General features: G+C 39.7%; 1 protein-coding gene across 1 annotated transcript in view; it reads left to right on the top strand.

The window, feature by feature from the left end:
- The window catches only part of dlst (dihydrolipoamide S-succinyltransferase), a 44,597-nt gene extending 23,172 nt beyond the window's left edge, over positions 1-21,425 (top strand). The window contains exons 8-15 of the mRNA XM_061968729.2: positions 6,824-6,988; positions 7,137-7,222; positions 7,309-7,406; positions 10,531-10,661; positions 12,381-12,454; positions 12,529-12,612; positions 12,702-12,869; positions 20,808-21,425. Coding sequence (XP_061824713.1) covers positions 6,824-6,988; positions 7,137-7,222; positions 7,309-7,406; positions 10,531-10,661; positions 12,381-12,454; positions 12,529-12,612; positions 12,702-12,869; positions 20,808-20,942 — 941 coding nt within the window. The 3' untranslated portion in view covers positions 20,943-21,425. The remainder of the gene's footprint in view (positions 1-6,823; positions 6,989-7,136; positions 7,223-7,308; positions 7,407-10,530; positions 10,662-12,380; positions 12,455-12,528; positions 12,613-12,701; positions 12,870-20,807) is intronic.
- The last annotated feature ends 27 nt before the right edge of the window (positions 21,426-21,452 follow it).

The raw sequence follows: 21,452 nt of genomic DNA, 5'->3' as shown, positions 1-21,452 counted from the left end.
TTCTTTACTATAGTGGTCTCGATAACTGGTACCGGTTCTCAAAAAGGGATTCGAGTCCGAGGACTCGGTTGTTTTCTTATCGAACAACCGGGAAAGCCGGTTTCGAGTATCATCCCTACTGATTTCTGAGTCTTTAGAAACAATTCAACTCATTAGAAATAAACGATTCTAGATTTAAATTGTCAACATCGTAAAACTTTTTATTAATCGTAATGTCGTTAATTTATATCATATTTGAATTACCAGACAAGCGTAAAAAAAAACTTCACCACTGTTCCAAATAATGCTGTGCAATATAATGATATTGCAGTAGGACATAAAAATGTTTATCATACGATATCATTATCTTCTGTGTAAATTCTAATTTTAACATCAGGGCTGTATAAATGCTGCAGCACTGCTACCGTATTTTCCGCACCATAAGGCGCCCTGGGTTATAAGCCGCGCCTTCAATGAACGGCATATTTCAAAACTTTGTCCACCTATAAGCCGCCCCGTGTTATAAGCCGCATCTAACTGCGCTAAAGGAATGTCAAAAAAACAGTCAGATAGGTCAGTCAAACTTTAATAATATATTAAAAACCAGCGTGATGTGGGCGCGCATGGAGTCGTATATCAACATGGACGGAGCTGCGTGAAAAAAGCCACCCGGCCTCTTCGCGTAAACTTACCTTAACCACTCGCTCATCTTTTCTTCATCCATCCATCCCTTCGAGTTAGCTTTTATGATGACGCCGGCTGGAAAGGTCTCTTTTGGCAAGGTCTTCCTTTTGAATATCACCATGGGTGGAAGTTTCTGGCCATTAGCATGGCAAGCTAGAACCACAGTGAAGGATGACTTCTCATTCCCTGTGGTGCGAATATTCACCGTACGTGCTCCCGTTGTATCCACAGTGCGGTTCACAGGAATATCAAAAGTCAGTGGAACCTCGTCCATGTTGATAATGTTCTCTGGCCGGATCTTTTTTTCAGCTATCTTGTTTTTACAATATGCACGGAAAGTAGCCAGCTTTTCTTGAAAGTCTTTAGGCAGTTGCTGTGAAATAGTAGTCCGTGTGCGAATGGAGAGATTGCGTCTTTTCATGAACCGGAAACCTGTCGCTTGGTAGGAGCCATTTTGTGGTCTTTACAGATGTAAACACACAAAGGAAATGAAACGTAATATCCGCGCGCTTCTTCTTCTTCTACGCGGGCGGGTGGTTGCTTACAGTAGAAGAAGAAGCGCTTCCTGTTCTATGGGGGCGGGTGCTTACCTTGGCGGTTGCTTGCGTAGAAGAAGAAGCGCTTCCTCTTCTACGGGGAAAAAAGATGGCGGCTGTTTACCGTAGTTGCGAGACCGAAACTTTATGAAAATGAATCTTAATATTAATCCATATATAAAGCGCACCGGGTTATAAGCCGCACTGTCAGCTTTTGAGTAAATTTGTGGTTTTTAGGTGTGGCTAATAGTGCGGAAAATACGGTACTCTACAGTAGCATTTTCTATGTCACTTGAAATAACTAGGAGATGCAGGAGAATGGATGTCAACATATCAATCTGTTACTAGCAGACATATAAAGCATAATGGAAACTAAACCAACAAAACCCAAGGAATCGTTTCCAAGAATATGGAAGTGGAACTCCCTTGTTCGGCTTGGTGATGTGCAAAACAAGTCGTTGCTAGCCTCTTGAACACATATTGTTTTATGTCACTTGAAGACATGGCATGAAGAACGGTATTAAAATGTGAAGTACTAACGTTACCTCAAAACCACAAAGTGATGTAAAGAAATAAACACCAAACAAGCCGAAACAGAGTCGTCCAATGGCACGGTCTATGACAAGCAGTCCCACAGACACAAAGAACATACAGATGGCATTTACAGTATTACCAATATCAAAATGTATATTGTTGCTCATATCGCACAGTACTACTTCCAGTTAAGATTAAAAAGCATAACGCAAAAAAACCACAATGTTTTTCTGTTTCAGTGTCTTATTTTTCATCATTCTTGTCACATAAGTGGGGTTTAACACTTTAAAACAAGTCACAATGAGGATGGGCAAAAATATCGGTACACCTTACAACCTTACTTCTTTGAATGTACTTAAAGGGGCCCTGTCATGCAAAACCCACTTTTCTGCCATTTGGGATCTGCATAAGTCTCAAAAATGTTAAATCAAAGCGTTGAGGCATCGTGGAGATATTTTTAGAACGATCTTGCCTTCTTATCTAACTCCCTCCGAACGGTCCGTTCGGAATGTGCACAATTGGTGATGTCACCTATTGGGAGCATCGTCAGCAGATCATCCATATATGGTATAAAACTACCCAAACTGACTTGCGTGCGTCCGCTATTTTTACTTAATGTGCGCGCAACTGTAGTTCAGGCGGCAAAATGTCCAAAATATGCCATGAAGAATGAAAATGCTGTTCATTCATTGTATTATCCAACTCGCGACAGTATTCAAACCTCCAGTCTCATCTGAAGAAGTTAGAAGTGCCTGGCTAAATTTGTTTTGCGGCAATGTGCCTTTTAACTGTGAGGAAGTCGCTCCAAGTTTGTGTTATGAAGAGTCCTACTTCACCCACAAACCTTCACAAAAAGATGGATTTTTGGAAAAACTACTTTTAATGGTCTGCTCAGTGCCAACTATTTGTGGCAATGGAGAAGACAGTGAAATGGTAAATAATAACAGATTAGAATTATGTGAATGTTATCAATGTTAGCTTAATTTGTTGTGTAGCTAGCTTAGCCTTCTACTGTGAGACAATAACATCACTGTCCTTTGGCAAAAGAAAGAATGATTTTCCTCAAATCTAGTTTTAATTGGATCAATGCGTACTGTGTTTGGCAATGGATGAGTGGGTTATGTAATCCGTCATTACAGTCGCAATGTAGCTCGTAGCGTACCTTATAGCGTTGAGCCTCTATTTGTTTACAACTCTAAGCAGCCGTTCAGCGGCGTTATTTACGTTATATAAAGTAGAAAAATATTTTATTGTCAATATAACAATGTATACATGCAGGATCTAGTATTAGAAAGTTAGACTGTAGAAGCATATAATTCCAGACCTGTATGTCAGCCGAGCTTACTTCCTCGCTTTTGGCTGCCCGCATTTTCGCCTCCTTCCTTGGTCCCAATAACAAACCACGGTGAGCCGCGCATCTTGCCATATCATCTGGGATGTTGTGTTTTGGTGAAAGTCACTCAAAACAGATTGCTGGTGGCGGTCACTGATGTTCATAAGTGCACAATAAAAGCAAGAAAGCTTAAACTACAAAGCAAAGCCTTTGCCCCTGCCCGTGCCCCTCCCTTTTTCATAGTGTGGGGGGAAATGGGGAGGAGAGGTTCATTTGAATCTATCAACTCTGCCTCTCAAAACGATCTGTTTTAAAAGGAAGAAAAAGTGGTTTGAAAATAGGACTGTAAAACAATCTATGCACATTTTTCATCAAAGAACCACCATTACATCATGTTATGTAGATCACAAGGCGGTGTTTTAAATTTAGAAAAAAAATCATATGACTCCTTTAACATATCTTATTTCATGTTATTTTCCCTTAAAGGCTGCTTGTTGAGGATGGTTCTGTTGAATTAGGGTGATTTAGAAAAACAAATGAAAATGTGCCAACTTCAGTAATTGCTCACTGAGCTCTTGTGAAAGATACTGAGATTAGGGGGGGAAAAAGTAATACAATCGGAGGACTGGGCCGATAGTCAATACGTCAATCTATCAAACGATAAATGAAAATGAACTTAACACTGCGGTTATTGATAAATGACTACTTTTGTCTTTGTGTTTTTTTTTGTTCGTCTCTGGTTTTCAAACCATATACAAGAGGTCTTTTTAGGTCCAAAAGCGTTAAAAGCGCTGCCTCCATAGTGGTTACTCCACTGGACAGCAAAATAAAACCATTCTTTGGTCACTGTAGGCGTGTTGTCCTTAACTCTGACACCATGTCATGTTAGTGAGGAATCTCAGATTGTTCCATACATAGTCGTCTACAGTTCAACACACATGAGCTAACTTGGCTAACACACTTTTTTTGGGGGGGTGGGGGGGGATTTTGAAGGTGATAAAAATGGGTATCATCTTTGTAGCTTTCAAAGCCCTATAAAACAACTACAAAACCCTCCAACATATTATATACACACTGCAGGTATATGTATATATATATAATGTAGTAACAGACACTGTCATAAAAATAGTTAATATGTACAATATTTACTGTATTTTGGTCATTTTAAGCATTGTTGAAACTAATTTCTTCGACACATTCATTTCCGTTTTCATAGCAACACACGTCCGACTTGCGGCAGCAAATATGTGTTCCTACTTCTGGAAACAAATGCAAGTGTTTTTGAATCATGGTAGACTTGGTAACAGACAACGAAGACAGCTATTTTTGGACAAATGAGGATTCACAACCTTATTTTTTAAAACCTGAATGTACGGAGAATAGACTACTGCTTAACGTAAGCACGGAGAGAGAGAGTGAAACGTTGGCGCACACAGAAGCCGAGAGAGTGAGGTCAGCGTGACTTTGACGCTGTAAACGTGGAGCTTGGAGCCAGGCTGTGCTGACAGAAAATTAACTGTAAACGTCCCCGGCCAGCTGGACCAAACGGATAACTGTCCATCAAGTGAGTCGATATAATATTGATCAGGACACACGCAGCACGTCACGCGTGTTAGTACAACTACAGTACATACCGTATGCTGTCGAGCTAGCGGTGTACAAAGAAAACATGAAATGTGGATTAGTACTTTACAAATACTGTAATATGATTGTTCATGTTTTTCAATCAGTACAGATTGGTTTCCTATTGTTTTGTGTTGTGCATTACAAACTCAAACGCAATTCGGGTGTTGACGCATTTGCTACCTTACTTCTTGCTGTAGCTAGCTCACGGCTAATACCGTAGCGCGCCAATGTGTTGGCACGCTAGAAAACCAGTTCCTCAGTGTTTGCTCTTACAATAACATTATCACTACAACTTGTTTATTACACAAGTCACAGAACGTAAATTTGGTATTGCTGGCGGTTTTTGAATTAATTTAAAAATGATTTAACTACATTGCTAGCCACCTAGGACGAGGACAAATTAGAATGTTAAAAAGCAACTTTTGTCTTCTTGTCACTCATAAGTATTGTGAACGATAAGCAAAATTCCCAAAAAAAGTGCACTTCACCTTTAAATTGACTCCGCCTATTTTTAATGCATCTCAATGGCTTATATATCATTCCATGGCATTTTTTTAAATCTATAAATAAATCATCCATTTCTGAACACATGCATTATTTGCATTTGTAGTGCGATGTTCATTTATTATTTTCTAAAACCTTTTAACTTTTTGTTTTTTTTAATTGTATCCTGATTAAAAAAAGGGATCCTCCAGTTTGTGGCTATTATGAGGCATATTTTCAAAATATGTGCATTTTGACAGCATGTTTTAAAGGGATATATCTAAAAAATGACTTCTGGGTTTATTAAATTGATCAACTAATTCAGAATTTGATTTTTATTTAGAGGGCTTAAGTGCTTGTGCCTCACAATACATAGGTCCTGAGCTCAATCCCGGGCTTGGGATCTTTGTGTGGAGTTTGCATGTTCTCCCTGTGACTGCGTGGGTTCCCTCCGGGTACTCCGGCTTCCTCCCACCTTCAAAAACATGCACCTGGGGATAGGTTGATTGGCAACACTAAATTGGCCCTAGTGTGTGAATGTGAGAGTGAATGTTGTCTGTCTATCTGTGTTGGCTCTGCGATGAGGTGGTGACTTGTCCAGGGTGTACCCTGCCTTCCGCCCGAATGCAGCTGAGATAGGCTCCAGCACCCCCCGCAACCCCGGAAGGGACAAGCGGTAGAAAAATGGATGGATGGATGGATGGATGGATGTGCAGTTCCCCTTTGATCATTTTGATTAAAGGTACAATGTGATGATTGACAGGCGCAACCTTTTAATTGGCTATTGTCTCAGTGCACCAAGTCAGAACACCCTATGTTTGGAATGCTACATCCTGTGAACGTGCTGTGGCGAATGTGAGAAAATTATTACATGTCAGGAAACTGCAAAATGGCTGGCTGGCTAACTTTTCAAAGCTTTGTTAAAGGCCGTCATCAACTGTAAACCCAGCGAGGCATTCTGCAGCGTGTGCAAAAAGTCCTCCAAACTTTGCTCAATGGGCATCAATGCGGTAAAATCACACGTGCTGTTAGCTAATCACAAGTCGCAATTAAAGACAGGCATCAGTTAATGGTGCCAAGTTTCTTTGGCATGACCAACAAAACCACTCCTGGTCTCGGTACCACAACTGTCAGCTACTGCTACCACAACAGAAAAATAAATAAAAATACATTCTCAGTTGAAACAGTCTTGCGAGCCAATTGTAATTTACAAGATAGTAACAGTAACTTTTCAACTATTCAAGATTATCATTGTCAAATGATTACAATTGTGAATACAGACAATTTTAAGCTTTTGACTAAACAATATATAATAACCATATGCGATCGTACATGGGCAATGATTTTTTTTAAGTGCCAATAAAAATGCCATTAAAAAGCATCAAATTAGATTTGCTGATACCTGCAGAAACTCTGCGCTGACACGTCTTGTGACATTATGCATAATGGAATTCCATCTTTGTAAGAAGTGAAAAAAATCCTTAGAAGTCATGCAAATGTCAGTGACTGCAATTCAAATTTAAAAGTTATATTTTCGGTTAAAATTTCATTGTATGACTTCATGCACATATATATATATATATATATATATATATATATATATATATATTCTTTTTCTTTCTTTTTTTTTTTGATTTTCTGTTTGTAGCTGGGTCTCCTAAAGCTGCAGAATCACCAAAAGCTGAGGCCCCGGTTGCTGCAGCTCCTCCACCACCTTCTGCTCCTGCACCTCCCCAATCAGCTGTGGGCCCTATTCCCACCACTATGCCCCCTGTGCCACCTGTGCCAGCACATGCAATGGATACCAAACCAGGTTAGTGGCCTGTGTTATGTGAGAAGTGTTTTCCCTGACATCTGCGCTCTCGACATCTAGCATACATGATTAATCATTGTTTGGCTCTTTGGGCAGCAGCTCTTTACTTACACCAGCGATGCTAACCGTCGCCTTGTCTTTTTCACAGTCTCAGCCATCAAGCCCACTGCTGCTCCCATTACAATGGCTGCTGCTGTGGATGGAGGAGCAAAAGCAGGTCGCACCGAGAGCAGGGTTAGCACTCAAAAATAAGTTTTGAGGCCTGATAACCAAGTAAGAACTAAATACCAAGACTCTTAATTCTCTCTTTTTCAATGTAGGTTAAGATGAACCGCATGAGACTGAGAATTGCGCAGAGGCTGAAGGAAGCCCAAGACACCTGCGCCATGCTGACTACCTTTAATGAGATTGACATGAGGTAAGATACTTACAATTAATCAACCTACATCATCGTTTTATGTGCTTTTCTACTTTTACATTACACATATTTGCATATTAGAGAATTCAAGCCATCTTTGCAAGTTTAAAGTGCACTTCTGTTTGTAAGCTCCAGTGATCCTTACGTGGTTATAGATTGAAATCTGCCCAATAGAGAAAGCTTTTTGAAACATGAGCCCTCTCTGAAACACTGGAATGTAAATATTTGGTCATAATTCCATCTAAATCAAAGATAAGAAATGTTAAAACAGGTTTTATTAATTTAAAAGGAAATGTTAGTGTCCGCTCTCGCCCCCTGTGCTCAGGAGGACACTTTGATGATTTATTTTCTTTGCAAATGTGTGGTGTCGGCTTTCAGCTATTCAGGCTTTTCCATGTGTCTTAATTGGATTGACATTGACGGTCTGGAGGAAAACTTCCCAGTCAGGGGCTCATCTGGAGCCGAAGGAGGTGGTCCGAGAGCAATGCAGCAGCATCTACAGAGGCCCGCAGAGACCTGCGTTCTGAGTGGAAGGGCTGCCTCAAATGATATGGGCTTTTATGACAGCCCAATAAGATTTACAGGCTCTAGAAAGTGAAGATTTTTATCGCTTCTTCTCTCCTTTCTCAGAGAGTCTGTGTCTTGGGAGGGAGTAATTGTGTTAGCAGAGAAACCCTAGAGCTTAGCTTACAGACAGGAAAACAAACAATTAAAAAGAAAGATAAAAGTGAAAAATGAGCAAAGGTAAAAGGATTAGCAGGACAATATTACAAACTTTCCAAGGGCTATTATCTTTTATCAAAACGGTTATACAAATATAAATATTTTTAACTGAACATACCGTCCTGTTTTGCACATTACTGTTAGGCACTGTCAATAAAGATGACGTTGTTTAATTTGATGCATGTGCATGTAATTCATAGACACAAAATCCTTCATGCGTCGCTTCCTTTTTAGAAAAAATTAAATGTGTCTAAAAAAAACAACTGTGTTGGCCCTGCGATGAGGTGGCGACTTGTCCAGGGTACACTGCCTTCCGCCCGAATGCAGCTGAGATAGGCTCCAGTACCCCCAAAAGGGACAAGCTGTAGAAAGTGGATGGATGGAAACTGCTTTTAGGTACGGGGAGATGGCACCCGATGGGGCACCCACAGCTTCACCACAGCAGGTCGCACTGCTTTCATGTTTCTTCTCCAAAAAACATCACTAGATTTGAAGCTGATCACTTTTTGTATAAGCCTAGAGGGGGCTAAATGCTCGCTAATTATAGCAACACAAATCCCTCCTGCTATTTTTGACTATTTTCTGGAAGACCAGGTGTGTACGAGGTGTGTTTAGAAGCCGAGTAACATTGCCATTTTTGTTATCAGCTCTGCTTTTTGCTATTCCTATTCGAACATGTTGAAAAGAGAAACTGGAAATTGTGATGTATCATGTTTAGGGCTGCAAGTAACGATCGATTGGTCAACGATTATCTTAACGATTAGTCGACTAATCGGGTATTAAAGCGTACACATATTTAATGGCTCTAAAATTTTCATCGACTTCTAAATGCAGCTTAAGTTATTTTAGGCATTTGCTTACGAACAACAGAGATGACTAATTCATAAATATTTATTTATACTGTAGCTGTGCTGCTCATTTAGCAGTGAATTACAATTTGTATTAAAATGTTCATTTAAAAGAAAGGCAAAGTTCTAAATGTAATTAAATTTAAAAAAAATAAAAAAAATAACAGAAATGAAAACAAAACACAAAATTAAAAACATTTTGTGATGTTTAAAAAGCTGCATATTGATTAACTCTTGGCAGTTTTAGCACTCAAATAGACTCAATGTGTAGAATTCTATATTTGACTAATTCTTAAAATGTTGGGTATTTAATAAATTATATGTTTAATCTTATGATACCTCCTCATTGGTGCCTGTCTCAATGTGGGTTTGTGCGTGCGTGCGAGGTTCGCGTATTGTGCCTTTTTTACTGCTTTGAAAATTGACGCTGCTTTAAAAAGTGCTTGAATTGATGTAGACCGAGTTTAGTTGGCTGACTTTGGCTAAAATTATAGTTATTTTTCACACAACTTCATCTCAGTTAGCTAGCAAGGCTGCATCCTCCCTCCAGACGTCCGACATCATGCCTCCGCTTTAAAAGAGCCACATGTAAGAATCTGGACACAGAGATGGTACTGCAATCACGGTCGAAATTATGTACCGGTAGTTCCCTACCCCTCACCCTGACTGAGGTTGCCAGATACGCAGCCGAATCCAACTCGATCAACTGGGCTACTCCAAGGAACTTCAAACGTCCACTGCCTCTTACTTGGGGTTGAGGTACTGGGACCATAATAGCTAAATAGACAAGCATTTTGTCAATAACAAATCTCTAACCAACACATTTTACAGAGGAATAAGGCTATTTTCAGGAAGAACTACGTCATGTCTGCGTACAATATCACAACAAATGGCAATCATATGGTTATTATCAGTACTATCAGAAAACAAAGACTAAAATGAACTACAACCAACGCTACAAATTGTTATACTGGTGAAAATAAGTAGAGCATGCTTAGCAGCCTAATGTACGCCCAAAACTAAAGAGGAGACGTTTGGATGTGCACACCAACAGAGCTTTGCCGTGCAACTCATTGTAGCGTTTATTGGTTCATCGGTGCGGGAGCATTTCCGGGTTTCAGGGAACGAGCTGGTGGTTGCCTGGAAAACGGTGTTTTCTGGGGTTAAAATGCTTGCCTGTTAGTCACTCCACAGGAGGGGGGGGGGCACCGATGTAATAATGCTTTTTTTTCCCCCCTAATATTTTCGGGAGCCACTGGCGAACAGCTGATCTACTGTCAACCTCTGTTCTCACTCACTCTCAGAAGAGTCCACTGTCTTTCCGTCGCAATTGGTGGTTGGCTGACTGTTGGTTGTGAAAGTGCTTGATTTGATATGCAGCAGAGCCTTCTTTTTAAATGTTAATATCGCCAAAGATCACCCTTCATTTAATGGATGCTGCCAAAATCGTGATAACGATTAAATCCGTTTAATGTGTAGCCCTACTTGAAAGAGTGTGCAAACCCAATAAATGTAACACTAATGCATCATTGTTCCTGTTGTTTCTCTTGTAGCAACATCTCTGAGATGAGGAAATCCTACAAAGATGCCTTTTTGAAGAAGCACAACATCAAGTTAGGCTTCATGTCTGCATTTGTCAAGGCTGCTGCCTACGCTCTGACTGATCAACCTGCTGTCAATGCTGGTACAAACTTCACCACAAAAGATCATTCTTGACCGATAACACCACATCAATAGTACCGATTTATATTTAACTTCGTGGTTCATCTGGAGACACAGGCTTTAGTTAACTTACCGTAATGTTTTGATTTCTTAGTGCTACAAATTGCACTTTATTATTTGAACCCTGATTTCTACAATTAAATGTTCTCTTTTGAGGGGCAGGCCCTTATTGAACTATGTTATCACTGTCAGGGAATAATATAATTTTAATTTTGTCAATCATCAAAAGATGTGACTCAATTTGTTTAAGATGTTGCTAACTGCAACACAGAATCTTATTGGCTTAGTTCTATTGGCCTCATTTATATACAGAACTGTCTCAGAAAATTAGGATATTGTGATAGTTATTTATTTTCTGTAATGCAATCAAAAAAACCTAAAATGTCATACATTCTGGATTCATTACACATCAACTGAAATACTGCAAGCCATTTATTATTTTAATATTACTGATTAAGGCATTCAGCTTAAGAAAACTCAAAAATCGTATCTCAAAAAATTAGAATATTTCCTCAAACCAAGTAAAAAAAAAAAAGATTTATAACAGCAAAACAAAATCAAACATTTGAAAATGTCAATTAATGCACTCAGTACTTGGTTGGGAATCCTTTTGCACGGATTACTGCCATCAATGCGGCGTGGCATGGAGGCAATCAGCCTGTGGCATTGCTGAGGTGTTATGGATGCCCAGGATGCTTCAATAGCGGCCTTTAGCTCATTTACATTATTGGGTCTGGTGTCTTTCAGCTTCTTCTTCACAATACCCCACAAATTCTCTATGGGGTTCAGGTCAGGGGAGTTGGCAGGCCAATCGAGGACAGTAATGCCATGGTCAGTACACCAGTTACTGGTGGTTTTGGCACTGTGGGCAGGTGCCAGATCATGCTGGAAAATAAAATCATCATCTACATAGAGCTTTTCAACAGATGGAAGCATGTGACTTTATCATGATATTGTAATTTTCTGAGACAGTACTGTATATTGTTATACTGACTATTTCATTTTTGTCATTTTATGAAATCATAATGAGAATGTTTTAGTTACTTGTATATCAGTGAAATAAATTAAATAGTTGAAAAGTAGAAATTTAAATTAATGTCAACTTCTTTTTACTCTACACAATGATTTACATTTTTTGCATGGGTCAGAATATAAGAAGGAAGTGTATTTGTACTCAAATTAAAGTTACTTCTACCTATTACCTACATTAGATTTGTGTATTCTTTGGTACAGTGTCTACATTTTTGGGCAACTGTTAAAAAAAAAGGTTCTCATAAAATATTGTGTAACCATTTATACATAAATATCAGTTATCGCTTGTCAAGGTCTGGAAATTATCTGTATCAGTTTACATTTCTATTGTTGTCCATCCCTACAGAAGACTGACAGGCATCACGCTATAGTTATAGATGACTGTCTTCTTTGTGCATGTGCTGCTCAGTGGTGTCAAGTTGGCACTTTGGTTTCTTTTAATGCCAAACCTCAAAGCCACCAAATGTATTTGCTGCACTTCTTCCTACTCTGACCTACTTAGACAACCACAGAGACGTAGTGGTGGTCTACAAGACAGTTATTGTATTCTAATAGTCTTTTTCACTTTGTGTCAAAGCAAGCTTTGTATATCAATATTTAAAACCAAAATATTGTTGGTGACTATTATGTGTGCTCCTTTTTTTTCCAGTAATTGATGACACAACCAAAGAGATTGTGTACAGAGACTATGTAGACATCAGCGTGGCTGTGGCCACGCCAAAGGTAAATTGAGTGAAATGAGGGTGTGTGAGAGTGTAAGTTCTCAACAAAAATCTGCAATGTCACTACTTTTTCAGGGTCTTGTTGTTCCAGTGATCAGGAATGCCGAGGGAATGAATTTTGCCGACATTGAGAAGACCATCAACATGTTGGGTGAAAAGGTTGGTATTTTTAACATACACATTCAAAATGGGGTATAATACTACTTATAGTGTCATTTTAAAGATGAAATGCGTCCGTGTATTTGTAGGCCCGCAAGAACGAGCTGGCCGTTGAAGACATGGACGGAGGAACCTTTACCATCAGTAACGGCGGAGTTTTTGGGTCCATGTTTGGCACTCCCATCATCAACCCACCTCAGTCTGCAATTTTAGGCATGCATGGTATCTTCGACAGGCCTGTAGCTGTGGCTGGCAAGGTTTGTGTCATCTATATCAGTGTTTCTTAACCATAGGGCCAGGGCCCATTGTTGGGCCGCGAGCGATGTTATCCTCTAATTGTTCATGTGTGTGAGCAAATGCAAAAACTCCCTGAGCATTCAGTGGAGCACATGTGAGCAACATCAGACGTGCACACTATGGCCACACCAGCAGCACACCTGTCCCATAGCTGACTTTTAATAAAAGTTACATGTTTTATTTAAAAAATCAAATGACAAGTCATTTTCATTAAAAAAATTCTAATATACCGTATTTTCCGCACCATAAGGCGCCCTGGGTTAAAAGCCGCGCCTTCAATGAACGGCATATTTCAAAACTTTGTCCACCTATAAGCCGCCCGGTGTTGTAAGCCGCATCTAACTGCGCTAAAGGAATGTCAAAAAAACAGTCAGATAGGTCAGTCAAACTTTAATAATATATTAAAAACCAGCGTTCTAACAACTCTGTTCACTCCCAAAATGTACGCAAATGTGCAATCACAAACATACGTATATCAACATGGACAGAGCTGCGTGAAAAAAGCCACCCGGCCTCTTCGCGTAAACTTAAACTTACCTTAACCACTCGCTCATCTTTTCTTCATCCATCCCTTCGAGTTAGATTTTTATGATGACGCCGGCTGGAAAGGTCTCTTTTGGCAAGGTCTTTCTTTTGAATATCACCATGGGTGGAAGTTTCATTAGCATGGCAAGCTAGAACCACAGTGAAGGATGACTTCTCATTCCCTGTGGTGCGAATATTCACCGTACGTGCTCCCGTTGTATCCACAGTGCGTTTCACAGGAATATCAGTTGCTGTGAAATAGTAATCCGTGTGCGGATGGAGAGATTGCGTCTTTTCATGAACCGGATCCCTGACGCTTAGTAGGAGCCATTTTGTGGTCTTTACAGATGTAAACACACAAAGGAAATGAAACGTACGGTGATATCCGCGCGCTTTTTCTTCTTCTACGCGGGCGGGTGGTTGCTTACAGTAGAAGAAGAAGCGCTTCCTGTTCTATGGGGGCGGGTGCTTACCTTGGCGGTTGCTTGCGTAGAAGAAGAAGCGCTTCCTGTTCTACCGGGAAAAAAGATGGCGGCTGTTTACCGAAGTTGCGAGATCGAAACTTTATGAAAATGAATCTTAATATTTATCCATATATAAAGCGCACCGGGTTAAAAGGCGCACTGTCAGCTTTTGAGAAAATTTGTGGTTTTTAGGTGCGGCTAATAGTGCGGAAAATACGGTTTGTGAATTGGCCCTCTTAAATAAATATAACAAATACAATCTTGTTTTTCATGAGCTGTGTGCTATAGTGTTTTATGTCTAGGTGGGGGTCCAGCTTTGGAAATAAGTTGTACTCCTTTCAGAGATCACATTTAGTTCCGCTTAGTATATATTTTTATTAGCATTTCTGTAATCTAGTAACAACATTCCATGATTAATATTCATACGACAAATTAACATTCTTAATAAATGACAGTAGAATAAGCACATCTTTTTGGGGAGTCATAGTTTAACGATCTGGAATTGAAACTTTGTGTGGTGTTGGAGTTATCCGCCTTTTTGTGTGGCCGTAAATGCATCACTGGCGAAGTGCGTTGGTGCTGCTGTCGATATGACAGACAACAAAGAGTTGGTTTAAGCCTGGTTTGTGCGGCAGACAATTACCAGTTTTGCTAGATAGAAGTTGTTGTTTTTTTTACTATGTTTTTGTTGTGGTTATGGCCGACAAACCGTTTTGCTCAATACATACATTGATGGATGGAATTCCTGCCCTCTTTAAAGCGTCTCTACAGACGTAATAATTTAACAGTGTTGACGAACAAGGTTTTCTCTGTTGTGGCCGCTTGCCGTCACCTGTTACTCACAGTTGCAAAATCATACAGAACAAATTATGTGTTTATTTTCTTTATAGCTCCGATGGGATTTGATTTTGTGCACAGCATAGATTTGCTGTGCGCAGAGGGTGTCTGAGCAATGCGCAGGTGTGCAACTTAGAGGGAACGTTGGCCACGAGCGCCCCCCAGAGGGCCACCAAAAATATGTTTCTCAGTTTTGGTCCATATGGGCCGCAGCTGTACTTATTTGTAATACACTTTCCACCACTTGTAGCAGTAATGACAATGTCAAAAACAGAAGAAGTCTTGAGCTAAAGTCATCGAGAAGTTTCTTAAGCGCAAAAATTATGACAAAAGTGGTGAAGCTGTATTTTCTTTGCACTTTAATCTTATTGACAGTTTAGTTAAGATATAATTGTAAATATTGACATAATTATTGAATACGAATAAAATCAAAGAGAAAGATTACTAATTCGGTGTTAATATTAGGGTGGTCCTTTGGCCCCTCTGGAGCCTCGATGTCAAAAAGGTTCAGAACCCCTGTTCTATAGTGTTTATTATGCATGCAGTGTTTCCCCCAGAAAATGTGTTAGTTACGGTGGTGACTCTCCAGGGGAAGGGGTGGGTGGGTGTAAGGACCGGTGTAACTCGGCCTGTTGCCATCACGTCTCCACCTCGTCGCTGCCACCACAGCCTGGGGGGGGGGCAATAGACTACAAACTGTGGTGACGTAGGCCGGCTTCGTCGCGTGAAGAAGCCTACAACTTTTGGTTGTGTTTTCCGCTCCATTTGCTGAATGGCGATATACGATATATATCTCGATATTTTTTCCATAAAGTAAAAGCAAAACAGTCCTAGTTACCTGAGATACTAAAATAATGACTTACAAAGTCAAATTAATGACTTTCTGTAAGTAAGCGTTTGCAAGAGTTAAAAGTGGGGCCACATGCTGACATATGCTCAACTCTTCATGCTTAATTTATTACAGCATTTGGGAAGCCTGTAGTTGATTTGTATTATGTAAATGTTATATTTTTATCAACATGTGATAGCAGGGACCCTGCCATTCAAAACTAGGCTGCTACATTACTAATGATTAATGTAACTATAGCTGAAAAAATAGTACAATAGCAATAGGAGAGACTATTCATCCCTGAACACCATGGAGTTCATGTAGGCTTTATGATGCAGTTACATTATTATATCAACTATCAGACAGAAACTCTTCGTTTAACATAATGTCCTTTTTTGCTGCTTCAACACAGCTCAATCAACACAGAAAAAGGTGAAGTGAAATAACTTAGTTGTTAACTGTAGACCAATAATGCTTGTCTTTCTCTCAAACAGACAGGGCTTTGCTGTCCGTAACACACACACGCACGCACGCACACACACCTCACAGTGATCTAATGTTACGCTAAAAGCTAATTGGCCTTCACCTCAAGGACTGCGAGCGAGCTGAGCTGGCGCTTATGTTTCTAGAACGTCAACGTGCTCATAGTGATGTTACTAGTAGTTGACTTGGAAGTGTTTATTATAATTTGGGGAGAGTCCGCTGCCTTATGCTCACCTTTCTGCTCAATCCACCGAAGGAGCACTGACTCCATGCGCTCTGAATACGCACTGCTGATTGGCTGTTAAATGCGCTCTGAAAACGCACTGCTGATTGGCTGTTACATGTGCTCTGAATACGCACTGCTGATTGGCTGTTACCGCTCTGCGTGTAGCCAATCACATGGTTCTGTGGGTGGGACAATGCTGGGTGCTGCAGAGGCGTACTGACAGAGGCAGAGGCAGAACTAAGCGTAGCAGCTTGTTAAGACTTTAGTTTAGGCGGTGGCTCTTTGTTGTTAAGGTGGCCGCGGGAAACGCTGGCATGCAATCATTGGCCACTCTTTGGGTTAGCTCACACAGAGCTATATCACTGGCGCATGTAGAGCTATTATATTCTATTATTCTATCCTTGTGCAATCTTAAGATTGACTAGACACACTTATTTTTTGGATCCAAAAGTTATAATTTTTTGGTATTTTTAAACGTGGTCAAATTTTTTTAAAACACAACATATTCAAAATTATTTCCTTTGAAGACGAAGCATTCTGTAGATAAAAACACTTTCATGTACCTCAAGTAGAAATTGAATGTGCACATGAAAACACAAGCATTATAAACGTAATATGGCAGAAACAAAATACCATAAATAAATAAAAAGAAATCTGGAAATTGTGTAAGATAGCATTTTATGGACATAGGAGATAAACAAATAAAAACAACTCTAATAATTTTGCAAGATGGCACCTGATGGCCATAAGACATAACTGCACTTTTTTGTCCATATACGGTAGATTAAAAAAATGTGTATGTATATATATATATATATATGTGTATTTATATGTATGTACGGTATGTGTGTATATATATATATATACATACATAATTATACATTATTATACAGTGTTGGCGCTAGGAATTTTCAAAATGGTGTCCCAGGGTTAAAAATGGGGTCCCACAGTACATTTTTGGGGTCCAACTTTTTTGTAAGCGTTTTGAAAACAAATGATAAATGTATGCATTATGGTAAATAAATGGGTTATACTTGTATAGCGCTTTTCTACCTTCAAGCTACTCAAAGCGCTTTGACGCTATTTCCACATTCACCCATTCACACACTGATGGTGGGAACTGCCATGCAAGGCCCTAACCACGACCCATCAGGAGCAAGGGTGAAGTGTATTGCCCAAGAACAACGGACGTAACTAGGATGGTGGAAGCCGGGGTTCGAACCAGGAATCCTCAGGTTGCTGGCACGGCCACTTTCCCAACCGAGCCACGCCGGTTATTTGTGTTTTTGTTCATTGGCTTTTTCCCATTACATGATGCCTTTATATCTATTTTTACATTTTGTTAGAAGTATTTTATTTAAAGTTGTGTACATTTTGTGTACATTTAAATGTACTAAATATCTGTACATGTCCCTGCTGTATCAGGACAGATCCATTAAGAGTTTTAGCAGAAATATGTTGTATAGGAATTAACTATACACCATGAAATATTAACAAAATGCTATGTCACATGAATGTTTTTTAAAGCAATAACTTTGTGGGGGGGGGGGGAACACAAGTAATGTAAAAAGAACATTGTGTTTACATTTTGATATCAATATAAAACACAAAGCAGTCTGGCTAATGAAGATAAATTCAAATAAACTAGCTTAGTTCTTCCCCAATAACACCATGTTGTTCAGTGCAACAATTTGGCCAACAAAAATAAACAAGAGTGATACCTCTCATATCTAATACACAATCTTTGTCTCACACTGATAACTCGGCATGTTGACACTTCACAGCCTGTGTTCAATATGATGAGATGACAAAACATTTTAGCTAGTAATGAATTAATTGGAACACTGACAAAGTTAGCAGTTAAATGAAGGACAAGTGACCATCCAAGTAAACAAACGGCCTACACATGGCCTGTTACATGGTAACTCAGTCCCACACACTTGCGCTTTCTAAATGAAACTGCAACATCAAATATTTTTCTCTTCCGCAGTATAAATAACCGCAGTGTGCTCTTAAACGCGAGTGAAATTAAGTAAAACGAAGCGATCAGCTCCATTTACTCGGAGGGTAAATCTCTGTCGCAAGGTCTTGTAGTTGCTGCTATGTTTTCTAAAGCCTGCTGCAACTCCGTTTCCAGTAAGTGAGTGGTGTTACCTAAAATGCATTAGTAAATGCCGATTATCGGTAGGTAAAAATGTAAACTGTATTACTAACCGTCTGGTATTTTATCATTCATCATCATACCGTTTACCGTTAATTCCCTACTTTCAATGTTCATATACATTTCTGTTTATATAAAGATTTTATGTTTTATGGCCTTTTGTCCAAAATGTTTTTTTTATGATTGGAAAATGCAAAATATGCCATATTTCTACAACAAAGTTGCAGAGTGGTTCGGTAATTACAGCCTCGAGTAAGTCAATTCATGAAATTGATTTTGATACCAGTAGACAAAGGATTATTTTTACAGTGCAGAGAGCGAGAGAGGGACTTTTAGTCGGCAACAGGAAAGATTTAAAGTGTAACAATTTGTTTGAAATTAAAAAACTTAACAGACCGACTTGAACCATTTGATACTACAATTATAAAATTATAATATAAAAAAAACTAACCTACAAACAAAATGAATAAAACAATTTGTGCTGATTTTTTTTTCAGGGTTAATGGCTACAATGAGTACGTTTTGCAGTGCACAGATTTTTGAAGCATGGTTTAAAGTATGATACTGATATAGCATGTTCCCCGGGGTCACACGTGCCGCACCCCCCCTCCCTCCAGTGGGGCAGGGCTTTAAAGGCCTACTGAAATGCGATTTTCTTATTTAAACGGGGATAGCAGGTCCATTCTATGTGTCATACTTGATCATTTCGCGATATTGCCATGTTTTTGCTGAAAGGATTTAGTAAAGAACATCGACGATAAAGTTCGCAACTTTTGGTCACTGATAAAAAAGCCTTGCCTGTACCGGAAGTAGCAGACGAGTAGCGTGACGTCACAGGTTGTGGAGCTCCTCACATCTGCACATTGTTTACAATCATGGCCACAAGCAGCGAGAGTGATTCGGACCGAGAAAGCGACGATTTCCCCATTAATTTGAGCGAGGATGAAAGATTCGTGGATGAGGAAAGTGAGAGTGAAGGACTAGAGGGCAGTGGGAGCGATTCAGATAGGGAAGATGCAGTGAGAGGCGGGTGGGACCTGATATTCAGCTGGGAATGACTAAAACAGTAAATAAACACAAGACATATATATACTCTATTAGCCACAACACAACCAGGCTTATACTTAGTATGCCACAAATTAATCCCGCATAACAAACACCTCCCCCCTCCCGTCCATATAACTCGCCAATACAACTCAAACACCTGCACAACACACTCAATCCCACAGCCCAAAGTACCGTTCCCCTCCCCAAAGTTCATACAGCACATATATTTCCCCAAAGTCCCCAAAGTTACGTACGTGACATGCACATAGCGGCACGCACGTACGGGCAAATGATCAAATGTTTGGAAGCCGCAGCTGCATGCGTACTCACGGTACCGCGTCTGCGCATCCAACTCAAAGTCCTGCTGGTAAGAGTCTCTGTTGTCCCAGTTCTCCACAGGCCAATGGTAAAGCTTGACTGTCATCTTTCGGGAATGTAAACAATGAAACACCGTTGTGTTATCCGGCACAACAGTCAAGGGGTGCATTCTACGGCGGGGGTGCGTTATCCGACACAACACCTGCCGCAATACACCGCTTCCCACCTACAGCTTTCTTCTTTGCTGTCTCCATTGTTCATTGAACAAATTGCAAAAGATTCACCAACACAGATGTCCAGAATACTGTGGAATTTTGCGATGAAAACAGACGACTTAATTGCTGTCCACCATGCTGTCCCAAAATGTCTTCTACAATCCGTGACGTCACGCGCAGACGTCATCATACCGAGACGTTTTCAGCAGGATATTTCGCGCGGAATTTAAGATTGCACTTTAGTAAGCTAACCCGGCCGTATTGGCATGTGTTGCAATGTTAAGATTTCATCATTGATATATAAACTATCAGACTGCGTGGTCGGTAGTAGTGGGTTTCAGTAGGCCTTTAATTTGCTTAAATATGGAATGTATGCACTAGTAAATCAAGAGTGTCAACATTTTTCCACTGAGGGCTTTGACTGAAAATTGTATCCAATGTATGTCATTAAATATGATAAGCTGTTTGAACAAAACCGCCACATCTTAGATGTGTATTGTAGGTGACAAAAAGCCAATTAGTGTAATATTTAATACATCTAATTCATAGTGAACTAATTCTATTTTTAGTATATATGCTAGAGGCCAAAAAAAGTGTGAGCAGAAAATGATCTGCCACATGTTTTACACCCCTGTAGGAGACAGTATTTATACACTGTCAGATGCTCTGTTACTTAGTCTCACGCCAGTTTAACACATTAATAGTACAATGAGCAATATAGTTGTATTTATATGTATTTCATTGCAGTGACCTATTTAAATGATTTCTTTCCACCTTCTCCACTATTGCTCAGGTGGAGATCCGTCCAATGATGTACGTCGCCCTGACATATGATCATCGCCTCATCGATGGAAGAGAGGCAGTCACCTTCCTGCGCAAGATTAAGACCGTGGTAGAGGACCCAAGGGTGCTGCTCCTTGACATGTGAGCCCCTCAGCTCCAGACCCAACCGACCAAACTCCCCTCACTCAACCAATGGCGGTACCCACCTACTGAACATTAGCCAAACTATAAGACATGGATTTATTTGATTGTGTTGTTTTCGGGTAAAGAGTTGGGGTTGTGCAATATAAGGTTGGCTGTGATAAAAGGGTTTGGTAATGTTGAAAAAAATAAAAAAGCACTCTTTGAGGCTTTTTTGAGGTCTAGTCTTTGAGATCAAATAGTATATTCAATCATTTATGTGCACCATATGTAATTTTCTACAGACAATGTACATCTTACTGTGGGATGGCCACGAGATTCAACTCCTTTGGTTCATTTTGGGTGAGAACAGTAAGATGTATTGAACCCAAAAAACAATGAATATGTCCAAAGCTAAGAACACTTAAATAGTTGTAATGTGGAAAATGGTCATTATGCTATGCTATTTAAGAACATGTTTTAAACAATAAAATCAACATTACTGGAATTTTGTGTCTTGTCTCAGTAAAACAAT

The sequence above is a fragment of the Nerophis lumbriciformis genome, linkage group LG08 (genome assembly GCF_033978685.3).
Source record: "Nerophis lumbriciformis linkage group LG08, RoL_Nlum_v2.1, whole genome shotgun sequence".
Lineage (NCBI taxonomy): Eukaryota > Metazoa > Chordata > Actinopteri > Syngnathiformes > Syngnathidae > Nerophis > Nerophis lumbriciformis.
This window is presented reverse-complemented; position numbering and strand designations above follow the sequence as displayed.